Raw genomic sequence first — 20585 nt, forward strand, 5'->3', positions numbered from 1 at the left:
ATGCCACAGAGAAACTAAGCCCGTGAGGCACTGCTACTGGTGCCCACACGCCTATGGCCCGTGCTCCACAACAAGAGAAGCCACCACAATGAGAAGCCCGAGCACCACAATGAAGAGTAGCCCCTGCTCGCCCCAACTACAGAAAGCCCATGCACAGCAACAAAGACCCAACTCAGCCAATAAAAATTAATTAATTTAAAAAAAAAAGAAAAAGAAAAAGAAAAAAGAAAGCTCCTGCACTGCTGCTACTGGCATTCTCATCTATCCTGTGTCCCCATCTCTGGTCTTGCCTGACCCCACTGCTGTTGGGGACTACTCCTAAAGGCAAACTCAGCTATGTCATTCCATCAATTACCACCAGCCAGCAGACCCAGCAGCCACAGGATCAATCAAGACTGCTACCTGAGACACCTAAAGCCTTGGTGTTCTGGCTCCTGCCCACCCGTCTGCACCACTGCCGAGCACTTAGACTCACAGTGACACTCCTCTAGCTGCTCGCATGCACCCTGGTTCCATGCCTCTGTGCCCTGTGTCTGCAGTGCCCTCTCCAACCCAGTCCCTGGAAAACTCCTACTCACTCTTCAAGAATAGCCTGCTTTATTTAGGTGGCTGAGGTGCACCCCTTCCCTCATGTGGGCGCTTCCTCTCTGGGCTGTGGGTGCTCCAAGAGCACCCTCAGTCACCTTTGTGCCGCCAGCACCTCACACCAAGCCTGAGGGCAATGCTTAACAAACACATCTAGTTTGGGAGGAAAAAAGCTGAAGAACTGTGAGTACAAATATTGGGAAATGAACGGGCTATAAACCCCAGAATATACAAAGAACTCCTATAACTCAACAACAGAACAATCTGATTAAAAAATGGACAAAGGACTTGAACAGACATTTCTCCAAAGAAGATACATAAATGGCCAATGAGCACAAGAAAAGATGCTCAACATCACTAATTATTAAGGAAATGCACATCAAAACCACAATAAGATACCACCTCATGCCCATGAGGATGACTACTATAAAATAAATAAGTAAAATAAAGGAAAGCAACAAGTGTTGGTAAGGACATGGAAAAATTAGAACACTTGTGCACCACTGGTGGGAATGTACAATAGCACAGCCACCATGGAAACAGTACTGCAGTTCCTCAAAAATTAAGAACAGAATTACCATATAATCTAGCAATTCCAATTCTGGGGATTAAAAGCAGGATCTTGAAGACATTTGTTCATGGCAGCATTATCCACAATGGCTAAAAAGTGGACCAAAGAGTCCATCAATGGATGAATAAACAAAATGTGGTATATACATACAATGGAATATTATCAGCCTTTACAAAGAGAAATTCTGATACTTGCTACAACATGAATGAACCTTGAGGCTATTATGCTAAGTGAAATAAACCAGTCATAAAAGGACAAACACTGTATGATTTCATTTATATGATGAGTAGTCAAATTCGCAGAAACAGAAAGTAAAATGGTGATAGCCAAGGGCTGGTGGCGGGGAAGGATGGGGAGCTGTTGTTTATTGGGTATAGAGATTCAGTTTTGCAAGATGAAAACGTTCTAGAGACTGGCTGCTCAGCAGTGTGGCTGCACTTAATATTACTGAACTGTAGTATTTAAGTAAAACTGGTTATGATGCTAAATTTTATATTTTGTGTATTTTACCACAATTGAACAAACATGCAAACAAGCAAAAAAGGCTATGAGCATAGAGAGAGAACAGAGAACGGGCTGGGGAGGAATGTGATCACAACTTGCTGCACGTGGTGTCAGTTTAAAGTGCCTTCTACATCCAGGTAGAAAAGCATCTCTCACTCTTGGCACTAGATGTCAATAGACATTTTGTGTGGAGGGCTGTCCTGTGCATTATAGGACATTTAGAAGCATCCCTGGGGTCATACCAGTAGCACTCCTCTCATTGTGGCCACCAAAAATGTCCCTAGACATTACCAAATGTCCCCTGGGGGGCAAATTCCCCCCATATTAAGAACCCCTGAGGTAGAGGTGCTCTATAGGAGATGGCGATTTCCAAGACACTAAACACGGAAAGGATGGCTGAACTTCTGAGAGAGAAGTGGGGATGGAAATCTTCTGAAAGAGAAGATTTCCCCAGGAAGGAGTACAGAAAAAGGAGATGTTTACAGAATGGGAGAGGAAGAGGAGCCTAGAGTGACCCAGAGACAAAGAGAGTAGGTATAACCCAGGGGTGGAGCAAAAGATGCCCAGCAGTGCCAAAGCCACAGAACATTCAAGCGGAGCGAGGACTGAGGAGAGGCTGCTGAGCCTGGCAAGGCTGCCCCAGTCAGCCAACAATCAGCAGGTGTGATGAGGATGTGAAGGACGCCAGCGACCCAGGCATGGACTGCGATGCTGGAGTGGCGAGCATGTGAACCACAAACACGGGCACTGTGTGCAGGGAAGTGGGGCCTGGGGAAGGGATCAGAGCACTGAAGAATGTTTTGGCTGTGTTGCACCACTTGTGGGATCCTAGTTCCCCAACTAGGGATCAAACCCATGCAGTGAAGGCGCAGCATCCTAACCACTGGACTGCCAAGGAATTCCCCAGCACTGAAGAATTTCTGATGCTATAGAAAAGAATCAGATGAGGAAGGATCTGAAAATTAAATAAAAGTGTGGGAGGACTTCCTAGGTGGCACAGTGGTAAAGAATCCACCTGCCAATGCAGGGGACACGGGTTCGAGCCCTGCCCTGGGAAGATTCCACGTGCCACGGAGCAACTAAGCCCGTGCGCCACAACTATTGAGCCTGTGCTCTAGAGCCCGTGAGCCACAACTACTGAGCCCATGTGCCGCAACTACTGAAGCCCACGTGCCTAGGGCCTGTGCTCCACAACAAGAGAAGCCACTACAGTGAAGAGCCTGTGCACCACAATGAAGAGTAGCCCCCGCTCACAGCAACTAGAGAAAGCCCGTGTGCAGCAACGAAGACCCAACGCAGCCAATAAATAAAATAAATAAATAAATAAATTTAAAGTCTGCCTTGTTAAATAGTGTTGACGAAAAGTTAATCAGTTGCTCTAAGAAAGAAATGAAAATTAAAAAATAAAAGTGTGGGAGACAGGATGGAGAAAAGAGATAGAGGGGACAGAGAAAAGAGAAGGGTCATATGGGGGCCCAAGATAGGAAGAGGGATCTTTCTGCCTCAAATTCAAGAAGGAACCAGGGACAATGAAGGTCTACAGACCATGAGCAGGAGAGAAGCTAAAGGAATACAGCTTCATCCTTGTCAGAGCAAAGACCTAGGAATGTGATGAAGATTCAAGATTGGCACAGCCATGAAGGCAGTCAATTAGGGATGGAAAGAAAGGCTGGGGCAACAATGAAGGTCTAGTAAACGCTGCATATCCAAAAACTGAAAGCAACCCACGTCCAGCCACTGGGAAGTGACAGAAGGGACTATTATTATTCCATTATAAACTATGTGGCTATAAGGAAAAACCTAAATACATGAAATAACAGGGAAAGAAAAACAGGAAAGTATAAGTCTATCTATGGTGCTGTATAGAGGGAGTGTTCTCCATTAACGGGTTCTTCTCTGTGGTTTTTGAAACCACAGAAAGTAGATAACTACAGTGGCAAGAAAATAATATTAATCTATTCCATCACTGGCTGAAGCAAAAAGGAACCACAAGGTGGGAAGAGCTCAGGACAGGTGAGTGGCTAAACACCCTGCCAACCTAATGCTAGGTGCAGCTGGCACCAGAAAGACCATCACTGCAACAAGCTCCCAGGAGAGAGGTCTGCATGGTTTTCACTAGGGGAGGGTCACCTTGAACAGCTGGCAGGCCGCAGCTGCAGCCTGCCTCTCAGCGTCGATCTTCTTGCTGCCATAGCCTTCCACCTCCACGCTCTTGGGCCACTTTATGTGGAGGGTGACTTTCTGAGGAAGAGAAGAGAGGATCAGGACTCTTGCCTCTCTAGACTACAAAGGTATAACAAACCACATGGAGAATCAACAGCAAAGCTGTAGACCTTGTGGCAGCAGGGCTGAGTGCAAGACAGAACCCCAACCCCATCATTAATTCCTTGGAATGCTCAGACTCCCCCACCCTCAACCCACTGTCCCACCTCAAGTTGTTTTGCCTCTTCAAAGTGCCATGTTCTAGCCAGAGGGCAAGGTAGGACCCATCTTTATCCCTAAAAATTTTCATTCAGAATGGTTTGACTGCAGGCTTCCTGTGGGTCCCAGGACTTACAAGACTCTGGGAGCAGAAATTATCATCAACTCTAACCCTCTAAAGTTCCAGTTAGTTGATGAGGGACAAAAACCAGGGCCCAGTACAGAGGCCTTACACAAGAATGTCTCAATTTACTTGCCCGTGTTCCCGTTCCCTAAATTATGGCTCTTCTCCAGCCCTAGCTTTGCTCTGAGATTCTCTGCTGACCATTCTCAATTCAGAAAACCCACTCTATGGCCTCCCTGACAAGAAATCTGAGGGGGAAAGGGGCAAGTCTCCTTTCTGAGAATCAGACCATCACATTTCCTTGCCACCAGCAGAGTTACCTTTTTCTTCGGTCCATTTGTGTGCACGTAGACCAATTTGTCTTTTGCATGTGAGATGCCAAGGGCTCTTCCAATCACACTGTTGAGAAGATTTTTGGGCTGTGGAAACTCTTTTAATAGGTCCCTAGAAGCTAAGAAAATAAGAACAAAAGCATTATAGTTGTGCTTTTTCTTTAAAAAACTCCACGGGGTGTGTATCAGGGTAACCCTGGGCTGGATACTGAGGATGTTGGCTTATGACCCCAAACCACCCAGGAGCATCTTAAAAAGGAGGAAGAAATGGCTTCAGGGCTTATGGGGGACAGTGGGGCTAGACCCAATGTACGATCATCTCCTGAAAGAGAAGAGCCAATGCCCCACACACCATAGAGGGGAACCAGCCAGCATCCTCCTCCCCACCCAAGCTCTTGACTTAATACACCAGCTACAGAAGCTTACATGGCAACAACTCCCCCAACTTGATGTCTGAAAGAAGGCACTAAACAAGACAAAAACAAAAAATCAACCACACACACACAGTGGAGATCAAGACAATGCAGGCCCCTCCTAAAATAACAGACACACAAAAGGGAGGACTGGCTGCGGAGTCTGAATACCAGGCCCCAGTTGTCAACTCTACCTCAGCACTGTGCAAAAGGCCTCCCCAGAGCCAGATTATGTGCAGGGACACTGATTAGAGACCTCCATAGCTTAGACAAAGGCATGAGCTATGCCTCTCAGGAGTTCACTGCAGTGAACCAAGTGGAGGCAGAATGCATCAAACACCACAAGAGGTACCTTACTTTTTTTTTTTACTTGCACTTCAGATCAATCCCTGAGCTCAAATGGGTGAGATGTCCACCTAGAGGCAGCTTGTGCCACACACAGGACTTAGACCATTAGGAAGCCTGCTGAGAGTGGCTGAAAACAGAAGGAAGAGCCCCAAAGTACCAGAGTGGGCCTACAAGAGGTGCAGCGTCAGAGACCAGCAGAGGAGATGGGAAGCCTTTTCATTTTCCACCCATAGTCTCTGGCAATATAATTCAGCTCCAAACAGTAATTTTTTAAGGGGCACATATATGCACCTGTGCACCTGCATACATCAATCATAAGCTTCTTCATAGCACTGCACATCCTGATCCCCACAGGGCACTTGAGAATGCCAGTGATGTTGGAGAAGTCTTTGTATTTTGAAAAAGATTCTCCGGGAGTTCTGCTGTAACTCTGCTGCCTGGGTTGAGACTGTTTCCTTGGAGCAGACTCCTGTGTCAACTGGCCAAGCGGGAGAATTCTGCCTAGCCCTGTCTCCCTCTAAATGATAACTTGTAAAGCAACTAAGAATCAAGTAGTCAAGAAACACTATGTACAAAGACTCAAAGGGGTTCCATCCCACAGGAAGACCCAACTTTAAGTAGCCCACTAGACACCCACATAATGGCAGACAGGCACTGATACCCCAGGCCCACCTCTACAGGACAGAGGCTGGCTCTCTCTATCCATTCTTGATGGGCAGGGAATGCTCTTACCAATTTCATTTCCTGCACTATTCAGGAGGCACAGCGCTGGGGTCCACTAGAGCAATCATTCTGTCTCTATTCGAGATTCTGACGTCCCAGGTGTATTTTGAGCTCTTTCCCTTTCTCACAACAGCAAGGATATGCTCACCCTTGATACTCTAACCCTTGACCACCAACCTGGCAGGAACTGGACGTTTGCCTGTTTTCCCCAACTCCCTGGTGGTACGCACCTCTCACCTACTGTTGCCACCTCTCATCTATTCTTGCCAGGTGCAGGCGCTCCGGTCCCAGAACCTCCGCGCTTGGGGACCACTTGGGCCTGAGCCACACTGAGCTTTTACAAGAGCAGGGCTGCAGCCCGCCACTGAATGGCGGTCTCAGCCACATCGGAGAGGGCCCGACCCCGACCCGCGCCCCTAGCTCTGTCATCCCCAGGAGTCAAGGGCGTCGCAGCCTGGCTGCCCCTGCCCTCACCGTTCACCATGCTTCCGTCGCTTTCCCCAGGGCCGTCGGGGACCGCCCCAGCCTCGGCCGCGGCGGCCTCCTTCGTGCAGTCGGGACGGTTGCAGCCTGTGGAGAGGCCGCGCGGGCGTCCCTGTCGCTCTGGGACGCCGAGACCCGGTAGCCGCAGGCGCGGAGAGACGCCGGCTGCCAGCGCCATGAGTCTCCTGGCGGCCGCCATCTCGCTCCGGCCCGCCCCCGCGACTCCGGAGCCCGGCAGGGACAGGGCAGATGGGCAGGAGCGGGCGGCCCGGGCGCCGCGCGCCCCCTGCCGGACGGGCGGACCCGGGACCAGCCGTGATGGCTCCCGCCCCACACAGCCCAGGGCCTCCAGCGCTGCACGCTCCAGTCAATCAGTGGGCCGACCAGGCCAGGGCTGGGACCCTGTCAAAATCACTCCCCCGGTAAATCCAAACCCACAGACTCGTCATCTGCAGCTGAGGCAGCAAGAGAGCCTGGGGCTTTTTGGGAAATAGTACAGGCCTTAGCTCAACGTTCATCCAAGAAAATGAACTTGAAGGTCCCTCTAGGTCCTACCCATTGCCAGTAGGTAAATACCTCCCACATGCGCTGGCAAATTGGCTTGCGCTCTGGCCAGCAGAGTGCAAGATATCTGCTAAGCTGGGACACAGCCACCTTATTTAATGGCTTACAAAATAAACCTGGTGAATAATCTGGAACCAGGACAGGAAGATCTCTTGAACCTAAGCAAACCAGATCTAATCTCCAGAGCTGGAGTCAAAGGTGAAAAGTACCCAGTTCAGACACCGTGCCCAAGAACTGAGCTGGCCCAGCAGTGAAAGTCTGGAGCTGCTGTTCTGTTACTTGTTTGAAAGCCAGATGGGAGTCAGCTTCCAAACTACTACACCTGGGTTCTGGCCAGGCTCATTCCTCTTCTGCCTCTTCTGGCACTGAGGAGCAGGGTTTTGGGTCAGGTGGGAATCAGACTGAATCTGCATGTTGGGGCAGTGGCAGTAACAGCAAGGGCCTCAAGGTCTCAGTCCCTTGTCAGGAGGCCTTGGTCAGGGGTGGCCTTGGTCAGTGCAGTTGGGGGTAAGTTGGGGGGGGGGTTGTTGGTTGTTTGTTTGTTTTATAATTCTAGATGTGATTCCGACGATCCCCTGAAGAGCTTGTTAAAACATCACTGGGAACCACCCCCAATGTTTCTCAGTCATTAGGTCTGGAGTAGGGCCCAAGATCTACATTTTTAACAAGGTTCCAGATAATAATAAGGTTGCCGGTCTGGGATCACACTCAGAACCGCTGGCCTGTGGCAAGAACATGGGATTTGAGTCCTAACACTTGGGCTTACTCCCAAGTCTACCACTTGCCAGCTGTGAACCTTGGGCCATTTTATCACTGGGGAAAATTAGGACAAACTTGCTCCACTCATTTGGCATGGCTGTGGTTAAGATAAAATGGGAATGTTTGGAAGGAGACTTTGCAGAGTGCTCTGATATAGAGGCCTCTGCCCTCTGAGGTCTGAGACGATGGGGGACAGGTCCCTTAGAAGCAGACCTAGGGGCTTCCTAGGTGGCGCAGTGGTTAAGAATCCGCCTGCCAATGCAGAGGTCACGGGTTCGATCCCAGCTCCAGGAAGATCCCACATGCTGCGGAGCAACTAAGCCCGTGTGCCACAAAAAAAAAAAAGAAGCAGACCTAGGGCAGAATAGGGCAACTTCAACTCCTGCTCCTCCATTCCCTCCTCAGTGGATTTTTAACCAGGAAAGGGCAAAAAAGGGAAGGTGGCCCTTGGCAGCAATGGTCTGACCTCACAAGGGGACATCACCATCCATGTCAAACACCCCTACCCAGATCACCCATATAGGGATGGCAAGACCCTTGGGGCAGAACATGATTTACAAGGGCTTTGAATTTGGCCAAGTGGCACTTTAATTTGCCAAATGCTAAGGCATCCACCCAGCTTCAGGAGTAGTTTTCAAGGATTGTTAGAAGCCCAAATTCCCTCAAAAGAATCCAGAAGCTTAGCAAGCCTGGGAGTGGCAGCAGTAGCTGAGGCCAAATTTTGAAAATTATGGTATCTGAAAGCTGAAGGAGGCAAGAGCCAGGTTCCTCATCTGGAAAGCAGGGCCTGGGTCCATCTTGGTATATCAGGAAGGCCTCAGAATAGTACTCTGCTCTTATAGCCACTTAGGCTAAGGTTGAAATGCTATGATTTCATGGATTTGCTTCCAAAGGGGCCAAAGTGGAAGGATATACACAAAGCAAGATTGGCCATGAGCTGTTCATTGTTCAAGCCAGGTAATAGGTACACAGGAATTTACTATACTATTTTCTCTATTTTAGAAAACTTATTTCAAACAGATGTTTGAGATTTTATGTAAAGCAAAAAAAAAAAAAAAGGTCAGGTGATGCCAACCAACTGGTTGGTTCTCTGGGAGCTCTTTGTCCCCTTCTCCTATTTCATTTACTTCATCTGTGTTCTAACAGCTGGTGTCACCTTGAGCAAATATTTCACATCCACAAACCTCATTGCCTTTTATAAAATGAGGGCAACTCTTAGACTAGCTCTTGGAACCCTTCTGGTTCTGTGATCTCCCCATTGGTCTAGAGCACGGGTGGCCAAATTGTAGCCCAAAGACCAAACCCACCCACTGCCTATTTTTATAAATAAAGTTTTATTGGAACATAGCCATGCTCACTTGTTTCTGTATTATCTATTACTGCTTTCATGCTATATTGACAGAGATAAGTAGCTGCAAGAGAAACCATGTGGCCTGCAAAGCCTGGAATGTGTACTTGCTGATCCTTAAAGAAAGTTTGCTGACTCCTGCTTTAGAGGACCTTGAAGAAAGTTAAAGGGGCTCAGGCATGCTCCTGTTCCTTTCCACCAACATTAAGCCTTCTCTTCCACTCTCCATTCTTTGGCGAGAGAAAGTTGACTCCTCTGCCTGTGAAAAAGGAGGGAAGTTCTGAAAAAAGGAAGGGTTTACAGGCTCAGAGATCTCTCCATCACTTCTGGACCAACCACAACATGTGGTACTCAATGTGCTAAACAATTACATCTAGCAGCATGGAATTAAGGTTAAAGGATCTGCTGAGTACGTAGGACGATGTTGTAGGATTCTAAACTTTGGAGGCCCCAGGAAAAAGCAACAGGAGGAAGCCCAAGACAGTCCGGACTTTGGGCGGATCAGAGAACTTCTTGAGGGAAAGTGAGAGAGACCACTGACAGCTGAGAAAGTCAGGTTCTGTCATAGTTGGGTATTTTATGGATGGCCAAAATGGCCAGAAATGGTCCACCTGGTTGGCAGCAAGAAAAGTAAGGGAAACAAAAAAAGAAAAAAGAAAAAGGAAGGTAAGGGGACCTATGGGGGCTGGGTGGCCACTTTGACCACCTGACCCATTCTCACAGCTTTCTCATCCATGTATGTAAAGCCCCAAGGCCCTCTGAAGTAAACTACCACACCAAGAGGTGACACATCTATAACAGGGAATGGACAGGACCGGTCCTGTGGTCCCCAGGATCCTGCCAGAAGGCATGTTATCCCACGTTGCTTTCCAGCTGCTCCACATCTCAGATCTGCGTGGGTGGGGAAGATTCGCAGGGGACGGTTGGGGGCAAGTTTCTTAATTTATTCACCCTTTACTTTGGAACAAGGCCTTGGTAAGAGGTTGGCAGTAGAGTGAAGGGTAGATTGGGAAAGGAGGTGATATTTTTTTTCCAATTCCAAATATGACTCTGATGGGCACTGTAACCTATTCAAGTGGCCACCATTTTCTCAGCATTGTTTTCCTATTTGAACACCAGAGAGACTGTTTCTGCCATGCATTTCCTTCTTCCAGACAGAGGTACCAGCAAAGCCTATAGGGAATCAGAAAGCATGGCAGAAAGGTCCAAGAGTCATGTAGACTAAGAGGTCATTGCTTCTGTGATAAAGAAAAAGGCAAGAACCCTTTAAGCTTAAAAAAGAGAGAAAGAGAAGGCGAAGATGCATATACCCAGATGCCTTCTAGAGGCGCAGCTGCGAGGAGACAATCAGGCTCAGGGGCAGGGGGAGGAGGGTGTCTGTGTTCCTCCGGGAAGACAGTGCAGGGCCTGTTGTGCTGCCCCACAGGGAGCAGCTGCCCTCCCAAGAGCAGCAGCCTTCTCCCCTGCATGTGCTCAAGGAGGCACTGCCTAGCCATGCTGCCTGCTTAATCCCAACTAACCATCTTTAAGCTTAGCCAAAGCACATCTGACACTCTCAGAGCCACTCACCTGCCATGTTGGAAATGTTAACGTTCAGCCTTTTCGAGTTACAGGGCATTTTAAGAAAGAAAGAAAAAAGGGCAATCAACTCTTGTTTTGGCAATGGTAGAGGGTGGCATTTCTTTAATACCTAAGTTAAATGGTCAGAGGGGCCAGAAGTACTTATTTCTATACTGCTGTCTGTAGTCAGGGCCACTGCAGCAGGAGTGCAGTGCAGTGCACGTAGAAACCACATGGGAACATGGCAGCAGCGTGTGCTGCAGAAACTGAGGTGCTGTGTGCTCCCTGCACCCTTCCTGAGCTCTTGACCTTCAAAGCACTTTACAGACAGAGCCTAAAGTGGACATGCCATCTCCACATAAGGCAAAGACTCTATGAACTATAATAGTGTTCTTCCACTTAAAAACTGAGGGAGGGGAGTGAACAGGTAGCCAACGGAGTTAGGAAGAGCAGCTGTCATGACAAGGAAGAGGCCGCCAGGAGCACTGGTCTTAGCAGACCTGGAAAAGATCTAAGTCTGAGGGAAGAGAAGAGACACTCATGGGCAGAGATGCTTCCCTGAGTCCTATTACTGGCCCCATCCCTGGGTACCAGTGGGATCTGAGGTGAGCTATCACCTGCCTTGGGGCTCTGACATTCCCCAATCAAAAGGAGAGCCTACCTTGCCAAAGAGACTGAGAGACAGATTTTAATGTCAGTAAAGTGCTTTGAGGTGCTGGGGCAGACAGGGAAGTGATTTGTCAGGCATCCCCAAAGCCTCCAAGATGGAGGGTACTGGGCCAAGTCAGGCTGTCTGTTCTGGCCCTGCTACAAGCGCCCTGCACTTTCTGAGGCACCTGAGCCAGAGACTGTCTAGAAGGTCCAAGACCTCTGATTCTCCACACTGGTGCCAGACACCCAGACTGAGCCTAGGCTTTATTCCTGTCACACCAGGAGGCCCAATGAGACTGCAGGGTCTAAGCCAAGCGGCCAAGCATCATGAAATAACCAGGACCTTTCCAAATGATGTTTCCCTGAGGGGTCCGAGAGCTCTGCTAACCCCACCCCTCCTCACTCACTTTCCAGAGGCCTATAAGCCCTGGCACCTGGGCTCCTGCTGTCACCCACCTCCCCACAGTCCCTGGACCAACCTGGTGCTGGAGACATGGCTCCTCCCTTACCTCGAGAGATGGTCCCTCCAGGGGCAGGGTTGACACACATGGGTGGAAGACGGGGTGGGGGAAGTTTGCACTGACGCTGCCTGTGCTGGGCCCGATCTGGGGAAAGAGAGAGGGTGTCAGGATGACATGTTCTCACCCCTCGCAGTTACAGACCCCTGGACTGACTCACCCCAGAGCACCCGTGAGGAGCTCTGGGCAGCAGAGATGCTGGACGGTATCTGGAGTCAGTCACAGGTTCTGAGAAACAGTGCCACCAATGCCACACAGAAAGAAGGCAATTGTCTTATACAGATGTGATATGTGATAGCCTCATACAGATTATTCTTAGCTTTCAAAAAAGTCCTCAAACTCTCCCTTTTCTTTTAGCCATGCTCCATTAGTGTAACACCCATCCCATGTGCTTCTCTATAGTCTCAATGGTACCATGCACATCGCCTGGGTTCTTCCACTTATCTGTTCTGCGTTTAGTGGAAGCTACCCCTGTATCTGCTATGGGTTCCCCAGATGAGCCACCAGATCTCAAATTATTCTCTCCCTCCAAGAACTGGCAAGAGAGGGACTAACTGACGGGCTGGCGTCCTCCCTAAGAGCCACACACACTCTCTCTACACACTTGAGACACAGCCTGTAAGTGCTAAAATGATGCCCCTTTCTATAACGCAAATTAGCTCATATACAATTGGTAAGTGGGGGAATGACATCAGTAAACATAAGAACCTTTGGTTCAAATATAATTTTTCTAAGGCAAGGGAACTGAAAAGCAGGAGTGGAATGATAATTTTTAGCAGGAAAAGAAAAAGCCCCTTCAGCTACATTTTTTAAAAATTAAAATCAAGTGCCTATAGGGAATCGAGGTGGTAGATACATGGGTGTTCACTATATAATTTCTTCAACATTTCAGTATTTCTGAAATTTTTTCATAATAAAATGTTAGGGGAAAGCAGGTACTTGCACTCAGGTCCCCCTCCCCCACATTCCCAGCTGCACACACCCGTTAATGGCAGCCCCACTGGCTCAGAGCTCCACCTCCACCTGTGCTGTCCCAGCAACTGCCAGCTCTCTTCTCATTAGAAAGCTCTTTGTACATTCTTAGCATCACACTGAGCTGCCTGCTTTGGTGGTCCAATACTCCTTCCCAGGTACCAATGACTGTTTTTGTCATCTTCTGGTCATAAAGTTCCAGGTATATTGCCTCAACTCTATTTTTCCCATAAGCCCTCTTAAAACATTACGGGTACGTGATTTTGCAGAAAACATATATAGTGTCACAGCAGAAATGTTGTTACTTCTGAAACAAAGTGCCTAAGGTCAAGGTTTATCTTGGACTAATTCTAGCTCTGCTTTGAAGCTAAGGTTGTAAATGCCCAGCTCAACCTCTCCTTTCCTGTTTGAGGAAGGTCTTCATTCATATCCAAGGATGCTGGCTTGAAAAAAAGAAAAGAATAAATGATTTGAAGATTATTTTATTTCATTAAGCATTTTCAATAACTGGGGGAAGGCTGTTACAATTCCACAACACCACCACTGAGCCCTCTTCTGACCACTGGAGCTGGAGGGAAACTGCACATTCTTGTGGTTGATACAGTATTTTTCAAAGTCTTGTGCTGACTGTAAAAGACTCAGCTTGCTCTTTGTGGCCTCATTCTGATGGCATTACAGCTGAGAGACAAGAAACCTGTGTTAAGGTTTGCCTTTGCCGGCAAAGACAATAATGGGTTACTCACCAGCCACACAAGTATTCTAGTTGGGAGGCACTGGCAGCTCTGTTTAATTACATAATAGGAAAGACGGTCGCCACAAGACCCAGTGGGCCACCGTCCACAATTAGCTGCAGAGCCACTACTTTCAGAACCATCAAATGGCCCATCCCACTGAGACCATAAATCCCTGAGTACCAGAAAGCATCTCTGAAATACAACTATCTCCACCCTAGTGGCTTGTACACAGTAGGTGCTCAATTTTGCAGCCACACAGCACACTGCATGTTGAGGCCAGGCTGTCACTCTCCAGAAAAGCATGGGCCATAGGGCTGTACCCCAAATAGATCAATCTACTCAGTTATTAAAGGCCTGCCAACCCATGGCTAAGGACTGGGGACATACTACAGCCAAGTGCTTTTCCTATTATCATCGCTAATCTTCACTATACCCCTGAAGATAGGGGCTGGGAAACAGGTAAGTTAACAGCTTGTTAGTGGGGACCAGATTCGAACTCTAGCCAGTCTGAATCAAGCTTTATATCCTGTTACATTTTCTCTCAAGATGCACAACACCCGAGGGAGCTCATAATTTCACCATGAGGAACAAAGAAACACATAAAAACTCCATTAGAGATAAAGAAGTTCTATACAACAATAAAGTGTCACAAGGCCACACATGACCAATCGCCAAGGTCATGATGCAAACCACAAATGAGACCAGCATTCAGAAGACAGGAGAAAGCATTCAGCCATATAGACACGAAAAGATAGGTTTGCCTGAAGGAAAATAGTCAAATCAGTGACTCTCTCTGATTAATGATTTTCCCAGAGACCTTTAAGCATAAAACGGTTCTTGGTAAAAATACAAAACATTTACCTCTGTGGAAAGCAAGGCCCCAAATCAGACCATGTCCAATTATTACATCCTGAAGCTACTTAATACCATGGACTTGTGAATTTACCAGGTTTCAGGCCCTGTTCTAAGCTCTTTACACACATTAACTCATCTGATCCTTGGAACAACCCTATGCTCACTTAAATAGTAAGAAAGGAGGCACAGCAAGGCTCAGTCACCACCCAAGCCTCCTTGGCCAGCAAGTGGCAGAAGTGAGATGTGAACCAGGCATCTGTCTGCAGCTTCGGCTCTGTGAGGTTCTGATGCCTCCCACTAAGCTGAGTGATAAGTGTCACCCCTGAAGGAAAGCCTCTTGAACAAATCAATTTCCAGCTTAGAAAGCAAAATCACAAATGCTAGAAAGGAATTTTGCCCCTAAACTCTCTCACCTGGTACCATCCCCCATCACAGGGAGGAGGAAGACTGTGATTTTATGGGGCTCTCCATCTCTTTATGAAATCACTACTGTTAATTCAGACACTCCCACCAGGAAAGAACCTGTTTTCATCCAACTTTTACAACTGGGTGGACAAAAAAGCCCACTGATGAGTAGATAAACACAAAGCAATTATATGTACTTAATTTTCAGCTCAAAATGTACTGTCCACACTAATCTCAGGTTTAATGTTTCCCTTTTCATACACAGTTAACCAATACAATGAGGATGACAGAGATTAATTTTTTCATGCAATATGAAAACAGATGGAATGGCAGAAGACAAACAAGGAGACAGGAAGAGGCTGCTCTGAGACGTGGAACATCAGGCCTCCTTCTGGCCCCATTCAGTGGATCACATAGGGCACCAAGGTTTTCCAGGCCTTTTGGAATATAAGCTGGAGAGGAGACACAACTGGGAGGATCTTTTTCATCAGCAGTTATGGACGGCCTGTTATGGTTCTCATTTATTTATAAAATATACTCAGATAGGAGGCTCATGGTCAGCTTCAATACAGGTGACAGGCCTTTTACTCTTTATGCCCTTAAAGGACAAAAGTCATGCTCCTGTCTAAGTTATACAATGCCCTTGAGATCTGGCCCCTTGAAATCTTCACACCTATATCACTTCCTATCAGCAGTCCTTGAACGCTACCCTCTCGCTTGGCCATGGCTCAAGTCTGCTACTGCTTATGCAATCCTCTCACCGCAGCTGCTGGAGGGCACTGATTTCAAGACTTGCCACAATTTCTCTACTCATTAATATAAAACAATGAGTCAACCCACTTCCACCATGAAGTCTATCGTGTGCAAAATGCTATGCCAGGGACTATGGATGATAAAAGAGCACAACAGGCCCTGGCTGCTGGGAGTTTCTAATCTAGTGATGTGATGAGTAATTCAGATAGACTAAGAATGACAAAGTACAGACGTGGTGCTGAGGAAATCAGAGAGAAGAGAGATTGTCTTTGGTTGACAGAATCAAGAAAGGATCATGGAGGAAATGGTGTAAAACACTGGCCTAGAAAAATAGGATTTCAATAAGCAGTGAATATGCAGGAGAGAGCATTCGGGGAGACGGGTGGAGAATGTACACAAAGGCCTAGACAAGGGGTGGCAAGGGTTATAAACACCATGCAAGAGGAAGGCTGAGAAAGGACTTTGGAAAGTCACTCAAAGATGGGGGTCCAAGGACTACACAACTGGTGAGGGATTTTCACAGCCTTCACAGCTGCCTGTCACAGGGAGGAAGGCCCTGAAGCCACAAGCACAGTTACATTCTTACCTTTTCTGAATGAGTCCAGGCTGAACATTTCTGGCCAGGAGGGAAAGCTGGAATCCTAAAAAGAAGGAGGGCCGAGAGGCAATGGTAAATATTCATGGTCCAGGAACCCACAGAGAAGCTTTCAATAACACAGAGAGCACTGGTCCAGAAGACAATAAAAATGAAGCTCTTCACTAAGGAGCCCCAACTGCTCTCAGTCTTAAGGATGGAAGGGCCATCTCCACTACAAAGTAATTAGATGTCTTTGTTTCTAATTGAGAGCTTTTCTCTTTTCTCTGTCCTAAACTCCCTGATCCCTGCTAAACAGAGGGGATGCATTTCATCATGAGAGACATATATTTCCACCTCATCACAATACTTGCAGTTATCCTGGGATGTGTAGGAAGAAATGAAATCCTACATGGACCCCTTTTTCATGTGGCGTCAGGAAATGGGACTGATGATTGCTTTATGGACAAACTTTTGTGTACTGGGCTTTCACAAACCCTAGTCAAGCCCCTAGGAATGGGACTTGACTGACAATATCAAAGAGTAACTGTAGAGTGATTCAAAATAAAAAGCTTTTCATGGTGGAGTCCCTATGAAATAACAAATATTAAGTTAAAGTTCAACTGTTGGCCAAAAAATTTTGCTGCATTTTGCTCATAAGTACATCTAACTGAGGAATATACCTCAATACTTAAACACACACACACACACACATAAATAACACATCTGGTTTAACATTTTGTTTTAAAAAACACTCCAACTCAGACTTACAGATTTCTTTTGTTTGTTTTGGCCACACCTCGTGCAGCATACGGGATCTTAGTTCCCTGACCAGGGATTGAACCCGTGCTCCCTGCAGTGGAAGCATGGAGTCAACCACTGGACCGCCAGGGAAGTCTCTACAGATGTTTTTAATTCTGTAGTACTCCTGGGTTGGTGCAGTCACCCTCTGTGGCATTAGTTTAAAAACATCTACACAACACTTCAGCAAATCATGACGATGTCCAACATTACAAGGAGTCTAATGGGGCCTACTTGCACTCCTGCTCCTGACTGCTATTCCCTCTCATTCTCAAATCATGGGGAGGTGGGGGTGGAGGGCTGACCTGGGGACGAATCTTTCAGGTCCATAGCAGGTCTGCCCTGATGGCCTCCTCTCCCCCAGGGATGCCGGAAATTTCAGCCGATAGGATATGGTAGCTCAGAGAGAAAACTTCAATACAACATCAACAATGATACAATTTACTTTAATAAGTTACATTCTATAGACTCCTTCTATCCAAATTAAAAGAAAAGGGGTATAATTTGAGATTATAATTTTAAAAAAATTTGAATATTATAAAATCTAAAACATCTAAGTGATTATTATTTAAGAAACAATACTTTCTTGCTAAGACGTTTTAAGTTTATTTGCTTGTAAACAGACTCTTGGTTTTGCTTTTTAAAAAGTCCCTGATCCTCTCCATGCCAACCAAGGCTCATGTAACACTATATTTTCCTGTATCAGTCTTAAAAAATATACTATGAGATTCAAGATAGGATCTTTTAGAGATATTTTACAGAGCTCTAGAAAATTTCTTAGAGATGTAAAAGAGAACCTCCCTCCTTGTTATACAGTATTATGTTAGAAACCTTTATGGTTTAGAGTTTCTCTTAAATAATCTAAAGATAAGTAAAATACTATTATGTCAAGATTTCTTGCATAATGAAACACCACCTAACTCCAGATAGAGTCACTATGAGATGATTCAAGAATAGAGAGAGGGTATAATTTAAAATGATACCCTTCTTCCAAGACAGTCACAAATGGATTTAAAACATGCCTTTTGCTTTACAGTGTGGCTGAGCATGAGACCCACCACTGCTCTGTGTGCATGGCTAAATCAACTTACCTTACAAGAGCAGTAACAGTCTCAGATTTTGTAGGCTTTTGAACTGGAGCTGAATTCTGTCTTTGCTATTCCTCATCACGAGGCTGGGCCTCCTCCTGGGAAGTACAATGCTGGGTCACTAAAGTGATGGCCCCCGCAGGGAAAGAAAGTTGCTCCGGACCATTGAAATTCATCTACTAACTCTAACAACAAGGACAAGTTTTGTTAGTGGCACGAAACACGCACTGTACACTTTGGCCTCACTTCAGGACTTGCCATGACCCACTCTATACCCATCAAATTGTGTGCTGCCCTACATCTGCACCTGTAAGATACCAAGAAAGATATGTCATGGTAAAGAGAGACGCGTAGTCCTGAAAGCATATTCTCCAAGCCCAGAGCAAAACTTCCTTCAGTTTTGAGTTCTACTCCCATATGACTATAATATGAACCTATCTAAGGTAGATAAGCTTTTCCAGATTGGGAAAATACTAAACCTAAATGTTAAGTACCAGTTCTACAGTTTACAAAGTACTTTCACATACTTATCTCAATCTATGCAACTACCCAGTGAGGCAGGAATTATCCTTCCCAGAGAAGGAAATTGAGGCTGATTTTTCCAGAGAAGTTTACACAACTTGCCCAAGGTGCCATAACTGCCTCAGGGCAGAATGCAAACCTACAGTTAAGGTACTGAGCTCCAAAGTTTTCCATGCTTATACTATACCACTTATTTCCATATCACGCTTTTGCTTAGAAGGCCCATGGTTCATTCTTTGAAAGATTATTTTATACTGACATCTTCAAAGGCTGAAAGAGGCAAGAAGGTCCAACTGATAAACACTGGACCACAATTCCATAAATTAAAACACTCTGAGAGGATCTTTTGGGTAAAGGGACAACCTACACAGGCAGAAAATGCAGCAAAGGATGTACTTCCTGCACCAAAAACAGCTACATAAATAAAGAGCACTATATAAATCCCAAATACTATATCAGGAAAAAAAATTTCCCTCCTGTAAGCTCCAAGACTCCAAGATTTAAGTGTAAATTATAAGATGTAGTCAAGACCCACAGTGACAGCGGGATTACCTCCTTCAAAAAAACTGCAAGGGAAACCATCAAACAATGTCTCATTTCGCTCTGGCCAGTAAGTTGCAACCAAAAACAGGTTGAGAATCTGCAACTGGCCATTTGCAGTCCACTTGATACAGTGCATGACAAGCGCCTGTGGATGGGGGTTGCAAGGTGGACAACCTCTGCTTTGCAAAATCACAATTAAGGTGACCAGTGTTGCTACACGAGGACTAGCTAGACAGCATGCTAACGCCACACTCCTGGCTCTGGGGTTCTGAGGACCCCTGGGACTCCAGTTCACTGCAAACAAAGGACCCAACATGCATTAGGTCTTCCCCTGCGAAATGGGCAAGTCACCACCAGCAAACAAAGAACCCCTTACCCCTTGGCCTCACCCAGTGACAAGGTCGGTGCAAAACGGGGCAAACCAGGGGGGGCAGAATGCACGAGGCCTCCTTTTGGACGAACGGTCCAGGCGGCACGGGGGCAGACAAAGGTCCCAGGACACTCCGGGGGCTTCCTTCGGGCCCTGCCTCGGGAAACAGAGCATCCCCTGAGGCGGAGGCGTCGTTGCGCCAATGAAGCGGCCTCTCCCGCGGCCCCCGCGGTGCCCCTGGCTACGAGGCCCGCCCCGGCGGACCGGTCTGGCCCCCGCCCCCGCCCCGGCTCCATGGCAACGGCAGGCCGAGGCCTGGCTGCTCACGGCTGGGCCCGGCCGGCTTCCCGGGCAGGCCTAGGATGCCCGGCCTGCTCCACGGGCCCGCCCGCTTCTCCGCCCCACTCTCCGCTAAGCCGGCGGTCGGACCCGGACCCCTCCTCGCACTGACCACCCCCGGCTGCGGGAAGCTCCTCAAGGGGGCACGAAAGGGGAGAATTAAAAGCCCAATTCACCTGTTGTTACAGATGTGAAACAAGCCTCGGTGCACCGCGCATGAGCCGCGGGCCCCCCCCCCAACCACGGCCGGACTACAACTCCCACCAGCGGCGGCGCGGCCCCTTCCGGGTCCCGTGGCGGAAGTCCCGCCGGCCGCCCATGCTCCCTGTCCCGCGCGCCCGGCCCCACCTCCCTCGCTCAACCCCGCGTCTACGCGGGGTCTCGAGCTGGTCCTTTGCCTGGGGCCCGCAGGGGCTGCCCGGGGCTCACGCCGCCGGGCGGCCAACCCGCGGCGAGACCCCGGCGCCGGGCCCAATGGGGGACGGCCGCGGTGGGCGAGGCGGAACTTCCGGCGGGGTCGCGAATGGGTAGGGCGCGCGGGGGGCTCTGGCGCCGAGGGAGCGCGTCTGAACGGTGGGGCCCTCGCAGAGGCTTAACGTCCAGAGTGTGAGAGCGGGAGGGCCTTCGGGTCCTCTGCGCGCCCGCCCCTCGCCTCCCCTGCGAGTGAGCGCGCACGCCGGACCAGGGCTGAGCCGGGCACGAAATCCAGCTCGGCTCCCGGGCTT

At 47.9% G+C, this 20585-nt stretch overlaps 1 protein-coding gene across 13 annotated transcripts in view; it reads right to left on the minus strand.

Annotated features, from left to right (window-relative positions):
• Positions 1 to 20202, minus strand: part of DHX30 (DExH-box helicase 30) — a 30277-nt gene extending 10075 nt beyond the window's left edge. The window contains exons 1-9 of one of the 13 annotated variants that reach the window (XM_057706015.1): positions 20037 to 20092; positions 19541 to 19674; positions 18090 to 18184; positions 17304 to 17410; positions 16210 to 16264; positions 11896 to 11991; positions 10745 to 10773; positions 4526 to 4656; positions 3791 to 3901 (exon numbers count right to left, since the gene is read on the minus strand). In XM_057706015.1, coding sequence (XP_057561998.1) covers positions 3791 to 3901; positions 4526 to 4656; positions 10745 to 10773; positions 11896 to 11991; positions 16210 to 16264; positions 17304 to 17328 — 447 coding nt within the window. In that variant the 5' untranslated portion in view covers positions 17329 to 17410; positions 18090 to 18184; positions 19541 to 19674; positions 20037 to 20092. Of the gene's footprint in view, positions 1 to 3790; positions 3902 to 4525; positions 4657 to 6495; positions 9456 to 10744; positions 10774 to 11895; positions 11992 to 16209; positions 16265 to 17303; positions 17411 to 18089; positions 18272 to 19540; positions 19675 to 20036 lie in introns of those variants that run through there. The other 12 variants (XM_057706014.1, XM_057706022.1, XM_057706016.1 and 9 more) reach the window with 12 other exon arrangements.
• Between the last annotated feature and the right edge of the window lie 383 nt (positions 20203 to 20585).

The sequence above is a fragment of the Hippopotamus amphibius genome, chromosome 13 (assembly GCF_030028045.1).
Source record: "Hippopotamus amphibius kiboko isolate mHipAmp2 chromosome 13, mHipAmp2.hap2, whole genome shotgun sequence".
Taxonomy (NCBI): Eukaryota; Metazoa; Chordata; class Mammalia; order Artiodactyla; family Hippopotamidae; genus Hippopotamus; species Hippopotamus amphibius.